Raw genomic sequence first — 23,068 nt, 5'->3', positions numbered from 1 at the left:
AGGGGAAGCCGCAAGGGGGGGGACTCGTGAAGCAGGAATCCACCCCCCCGACCTCACCATCGCCTTTTCCCCCTCTCGCACGCCATCGGAGCAGTTGGCTGGCGCCTTTGCTGGAGCCAGGGAAGGGAAGGCACCTGCAAGAAGACAGAAGCTCCAGCTCTAAGAGCAAAGGCAAAGGGCTGGCGTCTTTGCTAGAGCTGGGGAGGAGGCAACTGCCCCACTCTTGCCACAGCCGCTTCGGTTGGAGCGCCCTTTGCCGCCGCACTTTGCCCTTTCCCACACCCGCCCAAGCCAGCAATGTCTGACAGGCTCCCGCGGTGCGCCCTCTTGTGGTGATCCGGCGCCCTCTTGTGGTGACCCGAGTATAAGCCGAGGTCGGGTTTTTCAGCCCATTTTTGGGGCTGAAAAACTCGGCTTATACTCGAGTATATACGGTAGCTAGTTAACTTTATTTATTTATTTATTTTATTTATTTATTGGATTTGTATGCCGCCCCTCTCCTTAGACTCAGGGCGGCTAACAACAGTAATAAAAACAGCATATAACTTGCTAAATAACGATAAAACAGTATTTAAAAAGTGACTACACTATATGCCATAGTAACTAAAATTCAGCTTGAGTAAATTTCCATGCAATATATAGTGGTACCTCGTGATACGAATCCCTCATCATACGAACTTTTCGAGATATGAACCCAGGGTTTGGAATTTTTTTGCCTCTTCTTACAAACTTTTTTCACCTTACGAACCTGCCGCCGCCACTGAGATGCAAGCCAAGCGCAGGTTTTTGCGATCCTGGGATCCCCTGAGGCTCCCCTTCATGGGAAACCCCACCTCTTGACTTCCGTGTTTTTGCAATGCTGTAGGGAAATCCCAGGATCGCAAAAACGGGTGCTCTGCTGGGCAGAGTAGGGGGGACAAAAACAGGAAGAAAAGACTCATGGAGCTCAAGGGAGGAGAAAGGTGTGGGGGAGATGAGGAGATTGGGGTGGGCAAAAACGGGAGGGAAAGGCTCATGGAGCTCAAGAGGAGAAAGGTGTGGGGGAGATAATGAGAATGGGGTGGACAAAAACGGGAAGAAAAGACTCATGGAGCTCAAGGGAGGGGAAAGGTGTGGGGGAGATGAGGAGAGGGGGGGGGGACAAAAAACGGGAGGCAGGGACTCATGGAGCTCAAGAGAGGCTCTTTTCACCTTGCTTCGTTGGGACTCCCTTCCCCCACTCTGTTCACCTCAGCTTTGTCTGGCCACCGCTTTTGTTTTTAAGCCTTAATATTTTGGATTCTCCTAATGGGCTTGCACGCATTATTGGCTTTTCCATTGATTCCTATGGGAAACATTGTTTCATCTTATGAACCTTTCACGTTACGAACCTTGTCCTGGAACCAATTAAGTTCATAAGACGAGGTATTACTGTATATTTAACCCTGCTGTTCTGTTCGGGTCGTATGTGACCCGAAACCAAGTTTGAGTCCCCTGTAAAACATTTTCCCTGCATATCTGAAACTTGAAATTTCATGAATTTTCATCATTTCAGGGGTTCTCTCTATGAGAATTTTTTTGGGGGGGGTGGGGGGGCTTAGTTTTTGCTGGGCAAAAAAACTCCCTAATGTTATGTTCCCGGGTCTATTTGACCCGGACTGCAAATTGATCATTTTAGATACTTATATTTGGTCTTTTTGAAAGCTTTTTTCATCTGGAAACAAGTTTGAACATTTCTGCACACAATGGAATGAAAATTGAACTGAAAAAATTAATCCTTATTGGTTTATTTTGCACATAAATGTGCCTCCCCCCCGTTTTTGTGAATTGAGACTTATATTTTTATTTTGATCAAAAAGCCCCTCCCCCCATCCTTTTTGAATTTCGTGTCAATTTATATTTTTTAAGGCTACAAATCCCTAAGGAATTTTCCCCCAAAAGGTTTGATATACTAAATTGAACAATCCTGAACATAAGAAAAATATAAATGAACTGAAAAAATTGACTCTTAATGGTTTATTGTTTTATACTCGAGTATAAGCCTACTCGAGTATAAGCCTATTTGAGTATAAGCATGGGGGCCCATTTATGAGCAAAATAAACCAATAAGGATCATTTTTTCAGTTTAATTTTCATATCATTATGTTCAGAAAGGTTCAAGCTACCAATCCCACACCAAAATAGAATAGTAAAATAGAATGCATTTTGCAGGCAAAATTATCAATAAACTCAAAAGTTTTGATATACTAAATTGAACAATCCTAAACATAAGAAAAATAGAAATGAACTGAAAAAAAATGATTCTTATTGGTTTATTTTTGAATATAAGACCATATCATTTTATACTCGAGTATAAGCCTACTCGAGTATAAGCCTACTCGAGTATAAGCCTATTTGAGTATAAACATGGGGGCCCATTTATGAGCAAAATAAACCAATAAGGATCATTTTTTTCAGTTCAATTTTCATATCATTATGTTCAGAAAGGTACAAGCTACCAATCCCACACCAACGTTAGTAAAATAGAATGGATTTTGCAAGCAAAACTATCCATAAATTGAAAAAACTTTCACAAAAACGGGGGGGGGGGAGGCACATTTATGTGCAAAATAAACCAATAAGGATTAATTTTTTCAGTTCAATTTTCATTCCATTGTGTGCAGAAATGTTCAAACTTGTTTCCAGGTGAAAAAAGCTTTCAAAAAGACCAAATATAAGTACCTAAAATGATCAATTTGCAGTCCGGGTCAAATAGACCCGGGAACATAACATTAGGGAGTTTTTTCGAACAGAACAGCAGGGTTAAATAGATAGTATTGTAGAGCAAAAAAAAAAAGATTGAGGAAAGTTGCAAGAAGTACTTACCAGAAGAAGACGCTGTCGTGTTTCTGCTTGTAGACTCTTCTTCACTGACAGTATTTAATTCTGTAAATAAATCAGCCTGAAATTGAAAAATATTTTACCATTAATAACTCATGAATTATTCTGTAAATAATTAATTATTTTGAAGTTTTCAGTTCTACTTCTGCAATAACTAAATTATATTATCAACATTTTAATAACATATTAGTAGCAAACTAAATAGCCTTAACTTTCAAATTTTTCATTAATTCAGTAATCAAAGCCTTAGGTATATAAATCCAACCTTCCTATTTTCTGCAGTTATAGTATCACAATTCATGAATTAGGTGATTGAGGAAATCTTCAAACTTTGAATTGAAACACTATCTAACTCAGGGCTTCTCAAATAGTGGGGCGTGCCTCCCTGGAGGACCATGGAACGATGCCAAGGAGGTACATGTGACCCCGGGGAACATGCATGGTCCCTCAATTGATTCCCCCAGATGGGGAGTGTTTTTCCAGTTGTACCTGCTCTGAGCCCGGAAGAGAAGGTGGACAGGCAGGGCAAGAGCATCATCATCTGCAGCTGTGTGCACCCTAAAGCCTCCTTCCACAACATTCACTGTGAGTGCCCGGCAGAGGAGAGACTTATGGGCCAGACTGGCGACCCCAAAACATCAAGAAGGCCTTAACCATAGTAGCCTATGCCCGCGTAACTGAAAACAGGTTTCAGTGAATTCAATGTGACTTACTCCTAGGTAAGTAGGTAAAGAAGCCTTCCCCAGCCAATAGTTTGCTTGCAGCTTATAATAAGTAAACTAATAAATATTAATGCTAAAATTCCATTGGAACCCAGATTGGAGAGTTGGGGGGGGGGGCAAAATGTTTACTTCTGAGAAACACTGATCTACCTGAGATAAAGTGATATTTCTGTAGATCATGTTTCAAATCGGAGGACATCCAATATAGCAACAACTGCATAATTTACTGCTTGTCACACCAAAAATTCAGTACTACAGTAGAAACTCTGGTCACAAATGCTTCAGATCATGACCAAATCAGGTTCCAACCAAAAAATCCACAAATTTTTTGAATCTGGTCACAAACACACTCAAGTGGTGATCAAACACGGCTGCAGCCAATTTCCCCTTCTGCACCATAGAGAAAGTCAAAATTTGCTGAACAAACTAGTCTGCCATTCCACGTTAAAGTTACCCTTTAATCTCGTTCTCGCTGGCTTCTCAATTGTTTTATAAGATTAACTTTTTCCCAAGCTAGACAGCCTATCTCCCCTTCTCCTACCTGCCTGAAATAGAAGCCTTGATCGCAGCTTTTTTATTACTGTTGTTTTGCATGCATGGTGATGGTTTGTTTTTTTGTTTAGATTAGTATGTCGTCCACTCCTGAAGGACTCAGGGTTGGGAACAGAGTTAAGCAAGCTCTGCAGTTGGGAATCCTAGCAGCTTGGAGGCCGGGATCTCTCTCCCCCCGCCACCTCCCCTCCTCTCAGTGCCAAGTCCTAAGCAAGGATTCTTGTCTGCCATTCCATGTTAAAGTTATCCTTTAATCTGACTTCGAGTTTTGATGTCACATTGGAGCTGAGTGGCCTTCAGTCTCTCTGGGGATATGTCAGCTTTTCTCAGTGTTTTAGCAGCCTCAAGGCAATTGCAGACCCAAAGAATCAAGCAATTTGAGAGGGGAAGATCTGGAGTGTCCGAGGTGGCTGAGCAAGCCATCCGGATCACAAGAGGAGTCACTACGCCGACTGAGAAGAAATCAACCTGTTGGTTGGTCTGAAGACGATTCCAAAGAATGAAGCAGGAGAAAGCAGCCAAGATGCAAATTGATGAGACATTGAGGGGAATCTAGCTTGGATTGATCGACATTGGTGGAGACTTAAGAAAGAGAGCCGTACTGTGGAAAGGCGATCGAATTATAAGGATCATGCCAGGAGACTGAGGAGAAAGCAGAGATTGCTCTAACAAGCAAAAAGATAGTAGAGACCTCACGGAATAGGCGGAAAACAGCTGATATAAGATCGAGACTGGATTATTTTTGGATTTCCACTGGAGATTGTTGTGAGCGCTCCTTGTTCACCTCTGGTAATGTCAGATTCTGAGGAGGATGAGCCAGGCCCCTCTGGATACCCTGGTTTGTTTTCTACTATTACACTGTGAGTTCTATGGCATAATTAACTATTTGTTTAAAACTCTTAAACAATATTTATATACAGTTTACAGGGGTCTGGAATGGATTGATCGTATTTTCATACAATCCAGTGAGGAAATTAGGTTCGGGTTACAACCAAATCGGGTTGCAACCAAGTTATGGAATGAATTATTGACATTTGATAGTATAACATTCGATAGTATAACATAATAGATATACTATTCATATAATCTAATAGATTGGATCGATTACTTTTTTCTATGGTACAAAAGTTAGTGGGATATTTTTGGTACAAACTCAAAATCTTTGCATTAAAAAACAAAGTAATTAAATTCCCAATGTACTTTCAAACATTAAGAGAACCAGAAGGGTATAATGGTTAAAGTGGTATACTATGAGCAGGGAAATACAGCTTCTAATTCTCCCTCAGAGATAAAACCCAAGTGAGAGTCATTCTCTTTTAATAGTATCAAACTCTGTGACCAGCCAACTGTTAAACTATCTCTTGCAAGATAGTAACACCCTGAAACAATGCAAACACTAAGAAAAGCAACAATGACCCTATCTTGAACACGAACATAATGCCTCATTATACATTCTCCGGTTCAAATTTACAATTTTAAAATAATGTTTTAAGAAGCAGAAACTCGTATGTCATTTCAGCGTAGCATTAGAAATATATTAAAAATCAAATAAATTGCTTAAAGAAAAAATTCAAATAATACCGAAAAGTGATAAACAGCCAACACAGCAGTATTCCACACATTAACATTAACTATTTTCAGTAGTTTCTACAGGTTTTCCAGTATAATTGAAAAAATAATATTTTAGCAGTATAAAATAGGGAAAGTTTGTGCTATCTGAATTAATAGCTAAGGTTTAAAATTAAAAGTACAATATTAAATATTAGATTTCTGTATTTCTAATTTTTAACACAAAGGAAAGTACATCATAAAACATACTGTTTTGGAATGAAGCAACAGTTGTGTTTCAAGGAGGAGGACGCGGCTCAAAAGATTATTCCACTCATTCTCTTCTATAACAATTTTCCCTTGTAGTTTCTTCTCTAAAGTTTGTAACTTTTCCTCCACACTGCTTAATGAATGAATTTTTTGCTGCAGTTCAGCAAGCTGACTCTTCAAGTTTTCTAATTGACTGTCCTTCTTTACAACCTAAAAATAACATAATTTTCATTCACTATAGTCATAGCACAAGTTAGGATTTTTTACTAATTACATGAAATATGTAAAGACTTCCACATGAAATCAGAAATCATATCCAGTGTTGGTTCATTCATTAGAACCTTGTGTACTAGCATTCACACCACAAAATCTATAAATAACAAGACAAGTAGTGAAAGTTCTAATAATTCACACAGAACCTGTTGCCAGTTCAAATTTTATTTTAGATCTGCTCTGTAGAAGAAAGGATAGTTACTAGTAGCAAAACATTCATTACCCGACATGCATTGCCTTAAAGACATAAATGATAGAATATACACTGCTCAAAAAAATAAATGGAACACTTAAATAATATAATATATTCAATGACAATATTTTATTCATTCAGATCTAGGATGTGTTGAGTGTTCCCTTTATTTTTTTGAGCAGTATATTATCTTTTCATTGATCCCATGGCTGAGTTACATTTGAGTGCTGGTGAACTTCCACAGGACAAAAGTGAGGCGGGAAAATGGAGCGTATTATATCATATTTCATGCTTTCCTGCACCATAAGATTGTCTTGTCAAAGCAACAAAACATATAGAAATCTAGAACCAATTATTTGTATTTATTCTTTAGACATAATCAATTTGTTCAATTCAAAATAGTAATACAAAAGCTTTTTATCTAAATAATTTTATTCATATTAATGTTTACTCAATTATGAATTGTCTACTTACAAACATTGATTTTTCAAATGTCATTTTAACAAGCAAAATTGACCTAAGAAAGTAAGAATGGTCTTACCTGTACATCTATATTATCCAAGACATCAATGCCATGGTCCAAAACCTCAACCTTATTTACAACGTAATATTTCATTTCCTGCAGTGTTTCACTGATATCTTCAGGGATATGCATGTTAGTTACACTTTTATGATGCTCTACTTGAGGTTTCTGTGCATGTAAAAGACCCCTTAATAGTAAATGATGTATTAAACAAATTGATTCAATTAAAAGCATTTTGATGTAATGTATCTGTGCAATATATTTGCACTGATATTCACTAGAAATACTTGCTTTCCTTAATGTTACACAGACAGATAATCTCAAGCCTCGAGGGCAAGATATGTCATTTCCTCTTTTTGCTTGGACATCAGTCCCATTTGTATAATTGTGAGAATGAATTTAAGTTTCAAGTTCATAAATTCATAAATTTCACAGAATATGTGGTTAGTAGTGGATATGATTTCTTAATATGCTTTCTTGTACAGTGGTACCTCGTGATATGAACCCCTTGTGATACGAACTTTCCGAGATACGAACCCGGGGTTCATAAATTTTTTGCCTCTTCTTCCAAACTTTTTCCATCTTATGAACCCGCTGCCCGAACGCCAAACCCAGATGTTTGGCAAAGGTTCGGGTTTGGGTGGCCCACTGTTGCCTTTTGAAACAGCCGGGGGGCTTCTCGGTGTCCTCCCGAACCCAAACGCCAAACCCGAACTTTTGCCGAACTTCCGGGTTCGGCGTTTGGGAGGCCGCCGAGAAGCCCCGCCGCCCCGCTGTTGCCTTTTGAATCAGCCGGGGGGCTTCTCGGCATTCTCCTGAACGCTGAACCCGGAGGTTCGGCAAAAGTTCAGGTTCAGCATTCGGGTTCAGGAGGACTCTGAGAAGCCCCGCCGCCTGGCTGTCAGCTTTGCAAAAGAGCCGCGGAGCTGTCGGGCCAGTTGGGAGGCTCAAACGGAGGTGGGGAATCCCAATAGGGAATTCCATGGGTGGAGCTTTGACGTCACGAAGATGTCCTAGCTGGAGTCCACATTTCGGCCGGCCAGGAAGGACGTCTTCGTGATGTCAAAGCTCCGCCCATGGAATTCCCTATTGGGATTCCCCACCTCTGTTTGAGCCTCCCGACTGGCCCGACAGCTCTGCGGCTCTTTTGCAAAGCTGACAGCCGGGCGGCGGGGCTTCTCAGCATCCTCCCGCACCCGAACGCCGAACCCAAACTTTTGCCGAACCTCTGGGTTCGGTGTTCGGGAGGCCGCCGAGAAGCCCCGCCGCCTGGCTGTCGCCTTTTGAAACAGCCGGGGGGGGGGGGGGGGGGCTTCTCGGCGTTCTCCCGAACATCAAACCCGGAAGTTCGGCAAAAGTTCAGGTTTAGCGTTCTGGTTCAGGAGGACGCTGAGAAGCCCTGCCGCCCGGCCATCGCCTTTTGAAACAGCCGGGGGGCTTCTCGGCTGTTGGGATTGAAAAACAACCAACAACCAACAACAACAACAATAATAATTTATTGGATTTGTATGCCGCCCCTCTCCGTAGACTCGGGGTGGCTACCAACAATGATAAAAACAGCATGTGACAATCCAATAATAAAACAACTAAAAACCCTTATTATAAAACCAACCAGACACACAGACATACCATGCATAACTTGTAATGGCCTAGGGGGAAGGAATATCTCAACTCCCCCATGCCTGGTGGTATAAATGAGTCTTGAGTAGTTTATGAAAGACAGGGAGGGTGGGGGCAATTCTAATCTCCCGGTGGGGGGCAATTCTAATCCTCTAATAAAAGAGAGTCCTATTTTTAAAATATCAATTGTAATTGTTCCTATACAGCATCTTTGTCTCTGCTATACATTAATCAGAGTGGAATAGAAATGTCAATTCTCCTGGGCAGCAATCTTTGTATGACTGTCCTCATTCAGTGAAAAATAATCCATTAGCAGACTGTTAATATAAGATAAAAAATGAGACTGTTAATATAAGGTAAGAAATGACATAATTGTCAGATTCAGTACTTTTAGGGAGAGGGTAACAGATCAATAGATCTTCATTCTATCACCTCAATCATTGATCAATATTCTGAAGTCTTTACACAGACTTCTTAAAACCCTGCTAGTCTCCTCACATTTACTATGCACTTGCTACCCTCCGGGTCCTTTTAGACTCAGAGTATAAAAAGGTTGGTTCTAGTTACTGCAATGGTCTTTTTGAATACCTTTTTCGCTAGTATACTAATTTGAACATCCCTGATCACAAACAAATGAAAAATGAAATGAAAAAAAAAAAAGGATTTTGCAGGCTAATCTATCTATAAATTGAAATAATTGCACACAGCCGGGGGGGGGGGGGGGCAGGCTTTTCTCAGCAAAATAAACAAATAAGCATTAATTTTTTCATTTCAATTTTCATTTCATTGTACAGTGGAACCCCAACATAAGAGCTGCTCTACTTAAGAGCAACTCGAGATAAGAGCTGGGAGGGGAGAGATATTTTTGTTCTACTTACAAGCCCAAATTCGAGATACAAGCGCCAAGGAGCTGTCTCCTGAAGCCAAACGCTAACTTCCGCGTTCGGCTTCAGGAGACAGCTGTGAAGCGGCGCGCGTGTTTTAAAAGGTTGCAGCCGGCCTGGGGGGCTCGGGGGGTGCTTGCAGCTTTCTTTCTTGCTCTTTTTCTTTCTCTATTTCTTCTTTTCTTTCTCCTTCCCACCTTCTTCCCTCCCTCCCTCCCTTCACTCATTCCTCTCTTACTCTCCCCTTTCATAAGTTTCCTTGCTTCCTTCCTCTGTTCCTGTCCCTTCCCCCTTTCTTTCTTTCTTTCTTTCTTGCTCTTTTTCTTTCTCTCTTTTACCTTCCCTTCCTCTATTTCTTCTTTTCTTTCTCCTTCCCACCTTCTTCCCTCCCTCCCTCCCTTCACTCATTCCTCTCTTACTCTCCCCTTTCATAAGTTTCCTTGCTTCCTTCCTCTGTTCCTGTCCCTTCCCTCTTTCCTTCCTTCCTTCCCACCCTCCGTCCATTCATTCACCCATTCCTCTCTTGATCGCTTAAAGCCGGTCCCTGGTGCAAAAAGGGTTGGGGACCTCTGTCCTACAGGATTGGGTGGCAGAGAAGTTGAACATATGTAAATTTAAAAGTTTAAGAAAGTTTACAAGTTAAGTGAAAGAAACTTCATTATTCATTTATATGTACATGTACATTTCTTCATTAAAAACATGTCTTTCTGCATAATTTAGACTAACTTTGTGAGTTTTTTGAGGGCTGGAACCAATTAAAATTATTTACATTAATTCCTATGGGGAAAAGTCGTTCGAGATAAGAGCTGCTCGACTTAAGAGCCCAGGTCCGGAACGAATTAAACTCGTATCTCGAGGTACCACTGTATTCAGAAATGTTCAAATTAGTATACAGTGATCCCCCGGGTATCGCGATCCCGATCATTGCGAACGGCTATATGGCGATTTTTCAACCCGGAAGTCAAAACACCATCTGCGCATGTGCGCCTTTTTTTTCTATGGCCACGCATGCGTAGATGGCGCCGGGCAGATCAGCTGCTGGGCGGCTTCCCTGGGTCTTCCCCCTCTTACTGGCGGGAGGGCGAGCGGCGGGCATCAGCGAGGAGTTTCCCCACCGCCCACGCAAACTCCTCGCTGCCGCTCGCCCGCCCTTCGCCCACCCATGCCGTTCGCTCGAGCCGCTTCCCAGCTGAGTCCTGAAGCGAATTGGCTTCAGGACTCAGCTGGGAAGCGGCGCGAGCGAACGGCGTGGGCGGGCGAAGGGCGGGCGAGCGGCAGCGAGGAGTTTGCATGGGCGGTGGGGAAACCCCAATCTTCGGCTCCTCGCTGCTGCGGCGGAAGTAAAAACACCATCTGCGCATGCGCAGATGGTGTTTTTACTTCCGCACCACTACTTCGCGAAAAACCGATCATTGCGAGGGGTCCTGGAACGGAACCCTCGCAATAATCGGGGGACCACTGTACTAGCAAAAGAAGTATTCAAAAAAACCATTCCAGTAGCTAGAACCAACCTTTGACCCGGAGGACTCCAAGTGTTTAAAACATTTTTTTTAAAAATTCATTATGTTCAGAAATGTTCAGATTAGTATGCCAATGCCAAAGATGGTGAAAATATTCTGATTTGGCAGGCTATTCTATCTATAAATTGAAAAAAGTGCACACAGCCGTGGGGAAGAGGCCCTTTTCTGACCAAAATAAACAAATATACAGTGGTACCTCATGATACGAACTTAATTGGTTCCAGGAGGAGGTTCGTAAGGTGAAAAGTTCGTAAGATGAAACAATGTTTCCCATAGGAATCAATGTAAAAGCCAATAATGCGTGCAAATCCTTCAGGAAAATCCCAAACTTTAGAAGGGAGGCGAACAGAGGGCAGGGAGGAGCAGCTAAAGGGGGCGGGTGGAAGAAGCAAGGCTAGGCTAAAGGGTGAGTGGGAAGGAAGAAAGGCAAGGGGGGCACCCCTCCCTTTTCTTTCTTAAAAAGACACCCCCCTCAGTGCTTGCAAAAACGCCGAGTCTTTTCCTCCCTTCAAGCCACCCCTCCCTTTTGTTTCTTAAAAAGACACTCCCCTCAGTGCTTGCAAAAACGCCGAGTCTTTTCCTCCCTTCAAGCCACCCCTCCCTTTTCTTTCTTAAAAAGACACTCCCCTCAGTGCTTGCAAAAACGCCGAGTCTTTTCCTCCCTTCAAGCCACCCCTCCCTTTTCTTTCTTAAAAAGACACCCCCCTCAGTGCTTGCAAAAACGCCGAGTCTTTTCCTCCCTTCAAGCCACCCCTCCCTTTTCTTTCTTAAAAAGACACCCCCCTCAGTGCTTGCAAAAACGCCGAGTCTTTTCCTCCCTTCAAGCCACCCCTCCCTTTTCTTTCTTAAAAAGACACCCCCCTCAGTGCTTGCAAAAACGCCGAGTCTTTTCCTCCCTTCAAGCCACCCCTCCCTTTTCTTTCTTAAAAAGACACCCCCCTCAGTGCTTGCAAAAACGCCGAGTCTTTTCCTCCCTTCAAGCCACCCCTCCCTTTTCTTTCTTAAAAAGACACTCCCCTCAGTGCTTGCAAAAACGCCAAGTCTTTTCCTCCCTCTAAGCCACCCCTCCCTTTTCTTTCTTCAAAAAAGTGGAAAAAAAGAAACCCCTTCATCTTAGCAGCAGCGGCTTGGGTTCGTAAGGTGAAAATAGTTCGGAAGAAGAGGCAAAAAAATCTTAAACACCGGGTTCGTATCTTGAAATGTTCGTAAGACGAGGGGTTCGTATCTTGAGGTATCACTGTACATCAATTTTTTCATTTCAATTTTCATATCATTGTGTTCAGAAATGTTCAAATTAGTATTTCAATGCCAAAGATGGTCAGAAAAGTAGGATTTTGCAGCCTAATCTAGATGAAAATGAACAAACTTTCACAAAAACGGGGCGGTGGCTTTTCTGAGCAAAATAAATAAGCATTATTTTTTTTCATTTCAATTTTCATATCATTGTGTTCAGAAATGTTCAAATTAGTATTTCAATGCCAAAGATGGTCAAAAAAGTAAGATTTTGCAGCCTAATCTAGATGAAAATGAACAAACTTTCACAAAAACAGGGCGGTGGCATTTCTGAGCAAAATAAACAATAAGCATTAATTTTTTTCAATTCAATTTTCATATCATTGTGTTCAGAAATGTTGAAATTAGTATACTAGTGAAAAAAATATTCAAAAAGACCATTCTAGTAGCTAGAACCAACCCTTTTATACGCCAGGTCTAAAAGGATCCGGAGGGTAACATTGCTAACTTTTTTTGCCCAGAAAAAACTATACAGCCCCCCCCCCCCCAAAAAAAAACCCACCACCCTTAGAAAGAATCCCTCAATTGAGAAAAAGTCATGGAATTTCAAGTTTCAGATATGCAGGGAAAATTTTTTACAGGGTCTCAAACTTCATTTCGGGTCCTATTAGATCCGAGGGAAACAGCAGGGTTTTTAAACTGATTAAGATTCAGTGAAGAACAGATCTAAATTATGAACAGCTAATGATAATCCACTACTACTAATATATTATTTTGTCCGGTTTTTTAGCCACAGTGGCACAGTGATTAGACTAGACTATTGCTGGCTACTTCTGCTGACTGCCAGTTGCCTGCAATTTGGCAGTTCAAATGTCACTAGGCTCAAGATTGACTCAGCCTTCTATTGTTTTGAGGGGGGTAAAATGAGGACCCAAATTTTGGGGCAATATGCTGACTCTATAAACCACTTAGAAAGGGCTGAAAAGTACTGTGAAGCAGTATACTGTATAAGCTTAAGTGCTATTGCTATTTTTATTTTTATCATTGTTTTTAATGCTTTTATCTGTAATGCTGTCCTGTGACTATAATAAAAAATGATTGATTATATTCTGAACATTTGAAAGTCATCTTACAGTACAAAGATGCAAAGTTAAAAAAAGAAATTATATAATCAGTTCATTAAAATAGAATAAATCAGTTAACATCCTCCCTGAACATTATTATTAACAACAAAGTTACTTATGCTGAAAACAGATAAAACATATAAAAATATCTGGGAACACCAAAATATCCATTAGGATAAAAATAATATTTTAAAATGACATGAAAAGTATTTAACTCTTATACTAAAAAATATTGAATATTCCTACCTGCTGCAAATCCACAGTACTGACAGCTACAGTAATAGGCTGATTAGAAAAACTTGTGTGGGATAGAGATTTAACCAAATGGGTTCTTTTTTCTGTTTGAATTTTTATCTATAAGATATAAAAAGTCAATATCTAGAGTTATGATAATGTTTGCATTTTATGCAAAACGAAGTATGTTTATTACATCAGTCTACTGAAATTCAGGATCTTAAAAGTATATGATGGATGATATTAATATTAATATTGGTATTAATATCAATCATGTCAATACACTAATGAAGTGATGGAAAACCTTTTTTGGTTTTTGTGCCAATGGTGTGTGTGTGTGTGTGCTAGCATGTGTGCATGTGCCCACACCCCTTCCCTCCCCCCTTCGCATATTCACCCTTGTGCTGCCCCCTGCCCATGTGCACAGGCCTTACTGAATTCTGATATGTGAAAAAATTGCCCAAACTGGCAAAACGGAAGTTCAGAAAACACACTTCCATTTTGGCATTGTGCTGTTTTTTGCACTCTGGAGGGTTCAGGGAAGCTTCCTGATGCTCTGGAGTGCAAAAAAATAGCACAACCGGAAAACCGGAAGTTCTTAAAATGCACTTCCGGTTTGCCTATTGTGCTGTTTTTTGCAATACGTACTCTTCGAGGCTTCAGAAAGCTTCCCTTAACCCTCTAGAATGCACAAAACAGCACAAAGGCAAACCAGAAGTGCATTTTTTCCTAACTTCTGCTTTGTCCGTTGGGTATTTTATTGCTTCCAGGGCTTCAGGAAAGCTTCCCTGAAGCGTCCAGATGGTGAAACGGCCTTTCCAAGGATGAAAATCAGCTGGCCAGCACGCACATGTGCATTGGAGCTGGTATAGGGTAGAGTCTAGCGTGCTGATATGATATGGCTCCACGTGCAATCTGTGGCATGAGTGCCATGGTTTTGCCAATCAGAGCACTAATGGAATAGCATCAGCAAGCAGATAATATGGGAGGAATGACAACTATCACTCCAAAAACTATTCTGAGAAAAATGCAATGTTCTGACAATTTGGGGATAGATAATTTTTGGGGAGCCTATATACATGTGGAAACATTCACACATAAAGCAATTACTGAAATAAATCTTTTTCCTGAATTTGAATAAATTCACAACTAATTTAGTAATTATTAAAACTATTGCAAGTTTAACTACAAGACAGATGTATAAGCCACACCTTTTTGCCCCCCAAGAGGATGAAATATGCAAGGAGGTAAGTCAATAACTATAAATGCCTATAGAATGTTCAAATTATTCGACTTATTTTTAAAAGCTGCTTTATTATTGTTCCAGACAACTTAACAAAATGAAGAAGCTTTATCTGACGAGGCCCAGTGCTATTTTATCTTCTTTTAAATAGCAGATAATACTTCCAGAAAGCGACATCAATTTTAAAGATTTATGAAAGCATAACCTGAAATGTAACAGTGCCCTGTTTTAGTATTAAGATAAGGTAGCTAAGTTAAACCCTGATTTAGTTATGTTTGGAATAGATCTACCGTATATACTCGAGTATAAGCCGAGTTTTTCAGCCCAAAAAATGGGCTGAAAAACACAACCTTGGCTTATACTCGGGTCATTGACAAAGTCACCACAAGAGGGCGCCATTGCTTGAGCCAGAGCGAGGAGGCACCAGCTTTTTTCCCCTCTCGCATGCCGTAGGACAGAGGTCCCCAACCTTTTTTGCACCAGGGACCGGCTTTAAGCTAGACCAATTTTCCACGGCCCGGGGGGCGGGGCTTTGGTCATATGGGGGTGGGGTTATGGAGGGGTGGAGCTTAGTGACGCAGCCCTCCACACTTCTCCACAGGACGGGGAGAATCAGGAGGCTCCTTTGGCGGCTGGGGGCTGCCTGGCTTTGTGATTTTGGCTGGGGGGGAGTTAGGAAGGTCCTACTTCTCCACCCCCCAGCCAAAAATTCAAAGCCTATCTGCTGGATACGGGCGATGAGTGGGACAGAGCGGCGCGGAAGCCTCTTGCAGCAGCTGCTACAGCCACCGGCTTCCGCGCCGCTCGTCCCCACCCATCGCCTGTATCCAGCAGAAGCTGCTGCCTGAGTGCTCTTGGCCGGCGGGATTCAAAGTGCTGGGGTGGGGGGTGTCCCGACAGCCCCCCCCACCCCAGTGCTTCGCCTCCTGCTGGGACACCCCCCACCCCAGCACTTTGAATCCCACCGGCCAAGAGCACTCGGGCAGCAGCTTCTGCTGGATACGGGCAATGGGTGGGACGAGTGGCGCGGAAGCCTCTTGCAGCAGCTGCCACAGCCACCGGCTTCGGCGCCGCTCGTCCCGCTAATTGTCCGTGTCTGGCAGAAGCTGCTGCCCGAGTGCTCTTGGCCGGCGGGATTCAAAGTGCTGGGGTGGGGGGTGTCCCAGCGGGAGGCGAAGCACTGGGGTGGGGGGGCTGTCAGGACACCCCCCACCCCAGCACTTTGAATCCCGCCAGCCAAGAGCACTCGGGCAGCAGCTTCTGCCAGACACGGGGAATGAGCGGGGATGAGCGGCGCCGAAGCCGGTGGCTGTGGCAGCTGCTGCAAGAGGCTTCCGCGCCGCTCTGTCCCACTCATCGCCTGTATCCAGCAGATAGGCTTTGAGTTTTTGGCTGGGGGGGGACTTAGGAAGGTCCTACTTCTCCCCCCCCCAGCCAAAAACTCAAAGCCTATCTGCTGGATACGGGCGATGAGTGGGACAGAGCGGCGCGGAAGCCTCTTGCAGCAGCTGCCACAGCCACCGGCTTCGGCGCCGCTCGTCCCGCTCATCGCCCGTATCCAGCAGATAGGCTTTGAGTTTTTGGCTGGGGGGGGGGAGAAGTAGGACCTTCCTAACTCCCCCCCAGCCAAAATCACAAAGCCAGGCAGCCCCCAGCCGCCAAAGGAGCCTCCTGATTCTCCCCGCCCTGCCCGACGCCCCACCCTGTCCTGCATAATGTCCTCTGCCAGGAGGGCAGCGGCGCCGCGGACCGGCTGGAAAACCCCAACGGCCCGGTCCCGGTCCGCGGACCGGCGGTTGGGGACCTCTGCCGTAGGAGCTGTGGGAGGGGTGGGGCTGGTGCCTCCTCTCCCTGGCTCAAGCAAAGGAGCCAGCCAAGTGCTCCAACCGAGAGGGGGGAAAAGCAATGGGAAGCCAGTGAGGTCGTGTGTGTGTGTGTGTGTGTGTGCATGCCCCCTCTCCCCCCCCACCGTGAAAAAAGCCAGCTACCTCTTTGAAGGAGTGGGTGTGTGGCCAAAGTGCCTCCTTTTTTTCCCTTGCTGAAACCGGGAGGCTTTTTTTTTTTTTACTCCTTGCTCCCTCCCTGTGTGTATTTGTCAACAAATAAACCCTATCTGAGTCGGCAGGAGGGAGGAAGCCCTAGAGCAGCGTGGGGGTGGGAATGAAAGGGAAGCCAAGGCAACAAAGAAAAAGGGGGAGGATGAATTTTAGAGGGTGTGTGCATGCCCCCTCCCCCCCCCACCGTGAAAAAAGCCAGCTACCTCTTTGAAGGAGTGGGGGTGTGGCCAAAGTGCCTCCTTTTTTCCCTTGTTGAAACCGGGAGGCTTTTTTTTTTTACTCCCTGTGTGTATTTGTCAACAGGTTTACCGTAACTATTCCTTGCTCCCTCTACATTGCCCTTAGCTGGATTAAAAAGGCTCCCTGCTGTCTGATTCTCCTCCCCCTCCTTTGAAAGGATTTAAACCGTTTAAAAAATGGTATTTTGTGGTAGTTGCTGTCCTTGCTTGGATAGGAACTAATAAGGCAAGAGCTAGACAGGAATTCCTAAAGTGTGTTTGTGGATCTTTAAAAGTTGCCTTTTATAAAGTGGGTTTGAGAGCAAGTTTCAATTAACAAGTATGAGGGGAAGCATTTTACATATTTTAAAAATGAGTTTGATTCTTAATAGGACCTGCATATTTAGGATACAAAACCACAAGAGCTGTCTGTGTTTTGCAAGTTTTGCTTGTCTCACTAGTCTGTCTGTCTGTCTGTCTATCTGTCTATCTATCTATCTATCTATCTATCTATCTATCTATCTATCTATCTATCTATCTATCATCTACCTACCTACCTACCTACCTACCTACCTACCTATCTGGTTTTCTATGCTGATAACCTCACAGCAGCTAATGCTGAAGCTTTGTTTGGATATACAGATTTATTTATTTATTTAATTAATTAATTAATTAACTGGATCTGTATGCTGCCCCTCTCCAAGGACTCAGGGTGGCTCACAGCATATATAAAAACAGAACAATAATGTAAATCCAATTAATGATGAGATGATGAGAAGGAATTCTGTTTTAAATTTACAGAGCTAGTTTACTGGTTTTCTTTAAAATAAATATTCTAAAACATGTAATCTTCTGATGTTTCAATTAATGTAATTTTATTGGTTTCCATTTTTATAAGTTACCAGTAGCCACTGCATTTTCTAACCTCGGCTTATACTCGGGTCAATAAGTTTTCCCCTTTTTTTGTGGCAAAACTGGTGCCTCGGCTTATACTCGAGTCGGCTTATACTCGAGTATATACGGTATTTAAATATTTGGAAGGAGTTAGCATGACCCACATTTAAGAAAACTTTCTGGCATTAATATATTGTCATACATTTCTCTAATTCTTTGCTATTTTTATGGGTCAGACATATATGCACAGAAATACACACTAAATAGTGTATATCATCTGTACTGTGCTATTTTCTGTGAGTCAGAGGCCTTTTTTCCTCCCCCAAAACTAAGGTGCCTCTTATACTCCAGTGAATCTTATACTCAGAATAAAATTAATAAAACTGAAATGTTCCAAACACCAGAAAGAAAAAAAACTCTGAATCATAGTGTGTTTAGTAAGTGGTATATAAATTAACCCTGCTGTTCTGTTCGGGTCGTATGTGACCCGAAACCAAGTTTGAGTCCCTGTAAAACATTTTCCCTGCATATCTGAAACTTGAAATTTCATGACTTTTCATCATTTCAGGGGTTCTCTCTATGAGAATTTTTTTTTTTTGGGGGGGGGGGGGGGGGCTTAGTTTTTGCTGGGCAAAAAAACTTCCTAATGTTATGTTCGGGTCACATACGACCCGGACCGAAAACTCTTCATTTGAAGTGCTTATGTTTGGTCAATTTGAAAACTTTTTTCACTTGGAAAGTAGTCTGAACATTTCTGCACACAATGATATGAAAATTGAAATGAAAAAAGTAAATCTTATTGGTTTATTTCGCGGATATAATGCACGCCCCCCCCATTTTTGTGAATTTTTTTCAATTTTTCCAGTTCAATTTTTTCAATTTTTCCAGTTCAATTTTCATATCATTATGTTCAGAAATGTTCAAGCTACCAATCCCACACCAACTTTAGTAAAATAGAATGTATTTTGCTAGCAAAACTATCCATAAAGTGAAGACTATTTCAAAAAAACGGAGGGGCATGCATTTCATCAACAAAATAAACCAATATGCATCAATTTTTCCAGTTCAATTTTCATATCATTATGTTCAGAAATGTTCAAGCTACCAATTCCACACCAACTTTCGTAAAATAGAATGGATTTTGCAAGCAAAACTATCCATAAATTGAAAAAATTCACAAAAACGGGGGGGGGGGGGGGCATGCAATATATCCGCAAAATAAACCAATAAGATTTACTTTTTTCATTTCAATTTTCATATCATTGTGTGCAGAAATGTTCAGAGTACTTTCCAAGTGAAAAAAGTTTTCAAATTGACCAAACATAAGCACTTCAAATGAAGAGTTTTTGGTCCGGGTCGTATGTGACCCGAACATAACATTAGGAAGTTTTTTCGAACAGAACAGCAGGGTTAAAAGAAAGATTATTAATTAAAACATTAATAAATGAAAATGTGAGTTATTAAACAGTATTTTGATATTAACTAGCTTTTTCTTTAAAATGCTAACAATTTTTATTAATAATAAAAATAATAATAATTTATTAGATTTGTATGCTGCCCCTGCCAATAGACTTGGGGTGGCTCACAACAATAATAAAAACAATATAGTGTAACAAATATAATAATTAAAAGAAAGCATCTAAAAACGCGTCATTAAAAAAAAAACATACAACACAAGCATACCATACATAAAACTCTGTAAGCCTGCGGGAGGTGTCACAATTCCCCCACGCCTGGCGATATAGGTGGGTCTTAAGCAATTTACGAAAGACAAGGAGGGTGGGGGCAATTCTGATCTCTGGGGGAAGTTGATTCCAGAGGGTTGGGGCCGCCACAGAGAAGGCTCTTCCCCTGGGGCCCACCAGACGACATTGTTTAGTCGACGGGACCTGGAGAAGGCCAACTCTGTGGGACCTTATCAGCTGCTGGGATTCGTGCGGCAGAAAACGGTCCCAGAGGTATTCTGGTCTGATGCCATGTAGGGCTTTATAGGTCATTACCAACACGTTGAATTGTGACTGGAAACTGATCGGCAGCCAATGCAAGCCACGGAGTTTTGGAGACATATGGGCGAACCTAGGTAACTCCACAATAGCTCTCGCGGCCGCATTCTGCACGATCTGAAGTTTCCGAACTCTTTTCAAAGGTAGCCCCATGTAGAGTGTTGCAGTAGTCGAACCTCGGGGTGATGAGGGCATAAGCAACGACTCCCTGTCCAAATAGGGCCGCAACTGGTGCACCAGGCGAACCTATGCAAACGCTCTCCTCGCCACAGCTGAAAGATGTTGTTCCAATGTTAGCTGTGGATTGAGGAGGACGCCCAAGTTGTGAACCTCTCTAAGGGGGGCAATAATTCCCCCCCCCCAGGGTAATGAACGGACAGATGGAAATTGGATGGAATTGTCCTTGGGAGGCAAAACCCACAGCCACTCCGTCTTGTTGAGGTTGAGCTTGTTGACACAAATCCAGACTAGTATTGTCTTTAAAATGCTAACAAAATAAATTTTAATACCTTATTGAGGTTACTGAATTCTTTGTGCCTTTTATAAATGTAACTAATAATATCACAAACAATCTGTATTTTTCTTTCTGCAAAGCCATATTGAAGGAACTGCTGTTTTGACAGGACTGGTTTGTACTGAAATTGATCACGAAGAAGCTGCAGAAAATAGATTTAAAAAATGGAATTTATTTTAATGATAGTGATATTTATATGTCTGCTCAGCTACAGTAGGTATGGGGAAGCCCCTTTCCATAAAATACCAGAGGCATGCTTCTTTACCTGACCCTTTCTCTGAGTTCAGAGGAATTGTTCTAATTCTCACTTTCTCTGCACAAAAAAAAGAGCACTTTTCTTTGAGCATAAAGAATAAATAACCAAATATTCTAGGACGCTCTGGGAAGCAAAGCATCCTCTGTGTAGAGATATTAGCTAGAGGACAGCATATAGAAATCCAAGTTAGTGGTCTTATAACACTATGCCATAATGCAATAAAATTTAAACAATGTTTAAATTTCAAGGTATAATGACACTTTTACTTCTTCATTTACTATTAATGGTAACATTGTCACATTAGCATATTTAAGGTATATACCTTATACATAGCATCAACAAAACGTGAATCATTCTTTGCTGTAAGTTCCAGCCCCGATTCCATTACAAGTTCTGCAATATATGTTGAGAATGATGTGAAACAGTAGCTAATGATTGGCAAAAATACAGACGGATCACCCTTTGCCAACCTGTAATAGTGGAAAAAACAAGATAAGAAATTACTGATAAATCTTTATATCCCCTTTATCACGGTAGATTTATTTCTATATTTCTGAAACACCATCAGGAGACCATGGATACATTTAAGTAAGACTATTTTATATTCTGTTTTCAGAATCATTATTCTGCATTTTGGGGAATGAGTGCATCATTACTTTTTAACATGTAAAAACAATAAAAATTGAAACAGGATTATTTCTTAAACCTTTCTCAAAAGAGGACTGGATTTATGTTTTACCTTTAAACAAAGCATTCCCTGCCTTTTGCATCCTTATTAAAAGGATGCAAAAAGTAATTTTTATATGGAGAAAGATGTTGCAATTGCTATGTACTTGATATGTGCTGTCTGTTTTAAATACTGTATTCTGAATTTCATTAAAGCTTAGTATCTTAAATAAAATGGTACAATCTGTTTAAACAATAATAGCAATCAAGAGTTTAAAAATCTTCTAGGAGTGAATGTAATCTTAGCTAAATACTTATTGAAAAATAAATGCTATGGCATGGAAACAAATTTATTTTATTATGATTCATTTATAAATGAATAGGATGACAAATCTGTTTTCTAACAGATTTTTTTCACTTTATAACAACACAGGGATCAAAGGAACTGGCAAAGTCCAACTCTTATTAGAGACTACAGTGATCCCTCGATCATCGCGAGGGTTCCGTTCCAGGACCCCTCGCGAAGATCGATTTTTCGCGAAGTAGCGGTGTGGAAGTAAAAACACCATCTGCGCGTGCGCAGATGGTGTTTTTGCTTCCACTGCCGGCCGCCCTTCGCCCGCCCACCCCGTTGCTCGCGCCTGGGGGTGGCGCGTTGCTGGGGAAAGCGCGCGCGCTTGGGGACTCCCTAGGTCCGCTCCCCAGCTGGGGAGCGGACCTAGGGAGTCCCCAAGCGCGCGCGCTTTCCCCAGCAACGCGCGCGGGGGTGGGGGACTCCCTCCCCAGCTGGGGAGCGGACCTAGGGAGTCCCCAAGCGCGCGCGCGCATTCCGCAGCAACGCGCGCGGGGTGGGGACTCCCTCCCCAGCTGGGGAGCGGACCTAGGGAGTCCCCAAGCGCGCGCGCATTCCCCAGCAACGCGCGCGCGGTGGGGACTCCCTCCCCAGCTGGGGAGCGGACCTAGGGAGTCCCCAAGCGCGCGCGCGCTTTCCCCAGCAACGCGCGCGCGCTGGGAAGCAGAGTTAGGGTGTCCCCAGGCTCGCGCGCACCGCCCGCCCGCCCACGCTGTTGCTGGCTCCGCTTCCCAGCTGGGAGGCGGAGGTGGGGTTTCCCGCGCGCGTGCCGCCCCCGCCCGCCCACGCCGTTGCTCGTGCCGATGCTGTCTTACCAGGGCAAGAGGGGGAAGACCCAGGGAAGCCTCTGCCCGGCGGGGAAACTCCACCATCTACGCATGCGTGGAAGGGCACGCATGCGCAGATGGTGGAGTTTACTTCCGGGTTGAAAACTCGCGATATGGCATTTCGCGAAACTCGAGATCGCGAAACTCGAGGGATCACTGTATTCAACTTTAATATACAGCTTTTATTTCTCAATTATTGTTTATTTCTTATTTAATTTTCTAATTATAACCGGACAGAAAAATTGACTAATGAAAAAATACAGACTTTTTTCTGTATTGGAATCGGACAACTTGGCATGGCCAATCTGGCATAGCCAGCTCACCAAGTCTCTTCTGACAACTCAGTGCCTCTAAGCCATCACAGGATAACTCAATAGGGCCAATTTGCTCACCAGGAAGAACCGGGTGAGTGAACAAGCAGGTGGGGAAGAGTGAAAAGCAGCAGCAGCTGGGGGCTTCCATTTTTCATACACCCCCACCGCC

The 23,068-nt window shown here is 42.6% G+C and overlaps 1 protein-coding gene across 4 annotated transcripts in view; it reads right to left on the bottom strand.

The window, feature by feature from the left end:
• The window catches only part of CEP44 (centrosomal protein 44), a 54,113-nt gene that overhangs the window by 5,499 nt on the left and 25,546 nt on the right, over positions 1–23,068 (bottom strand). For 3 of the 4 annotated variants that reach the window (XM_070757470.1, XM_070757472.1, XM_070757471.1), the window contains 6 exons: positions 21,063–21,210; positions 20,480–20,626; positions 13,568–13,675; positions 6,959–7,108; positions 5,952–6,161; positions 2,845–2,920 (listed from right to left, as the gene is read on the bottom strand). In XM_070757470.1, the coding sequence (XP_070613571.1) occupies positions 2,845–2,920; positions 5,952–6,161; positions 6,959–7,108; positions 13,568–13,675; positions 20,480–20,626; positions 21,063–21,210 (839 nt within the window). The remainder of the gene's footprint in view (positions 1–2,844; positions 2,921–5,951; positions 6,162–6,958; positions 7,109–13,567; positions 13,676–20,479; positions 20,627–21,062; positions 21,211–23,068) is intronic. The other variant, XM_070757473.1, reaches the window with a different exon arrangement.

The sequence above is a fragment of the Erythrolamprus reginae genome, chromosome 7 (assembly GCF_031021105.1).
Source record: "Erythrolamprus reginae isolate rEryReg1 chromosome 7, rEryReg1.hap1, whole genome shotgun sequence".
Taxonomy (NCBI): Eukaryota; Metazoa; Chordata; class Lepidosauria; order Squamata; family Dipsadidae; genus Erythrolamprus; species Erythrolamprus reginae.
The sequence above is the reverse complement of the archived record's forward strand: the minus strand, read 5'-3'. Positions and strand labels throughout refer to the sequence as shown.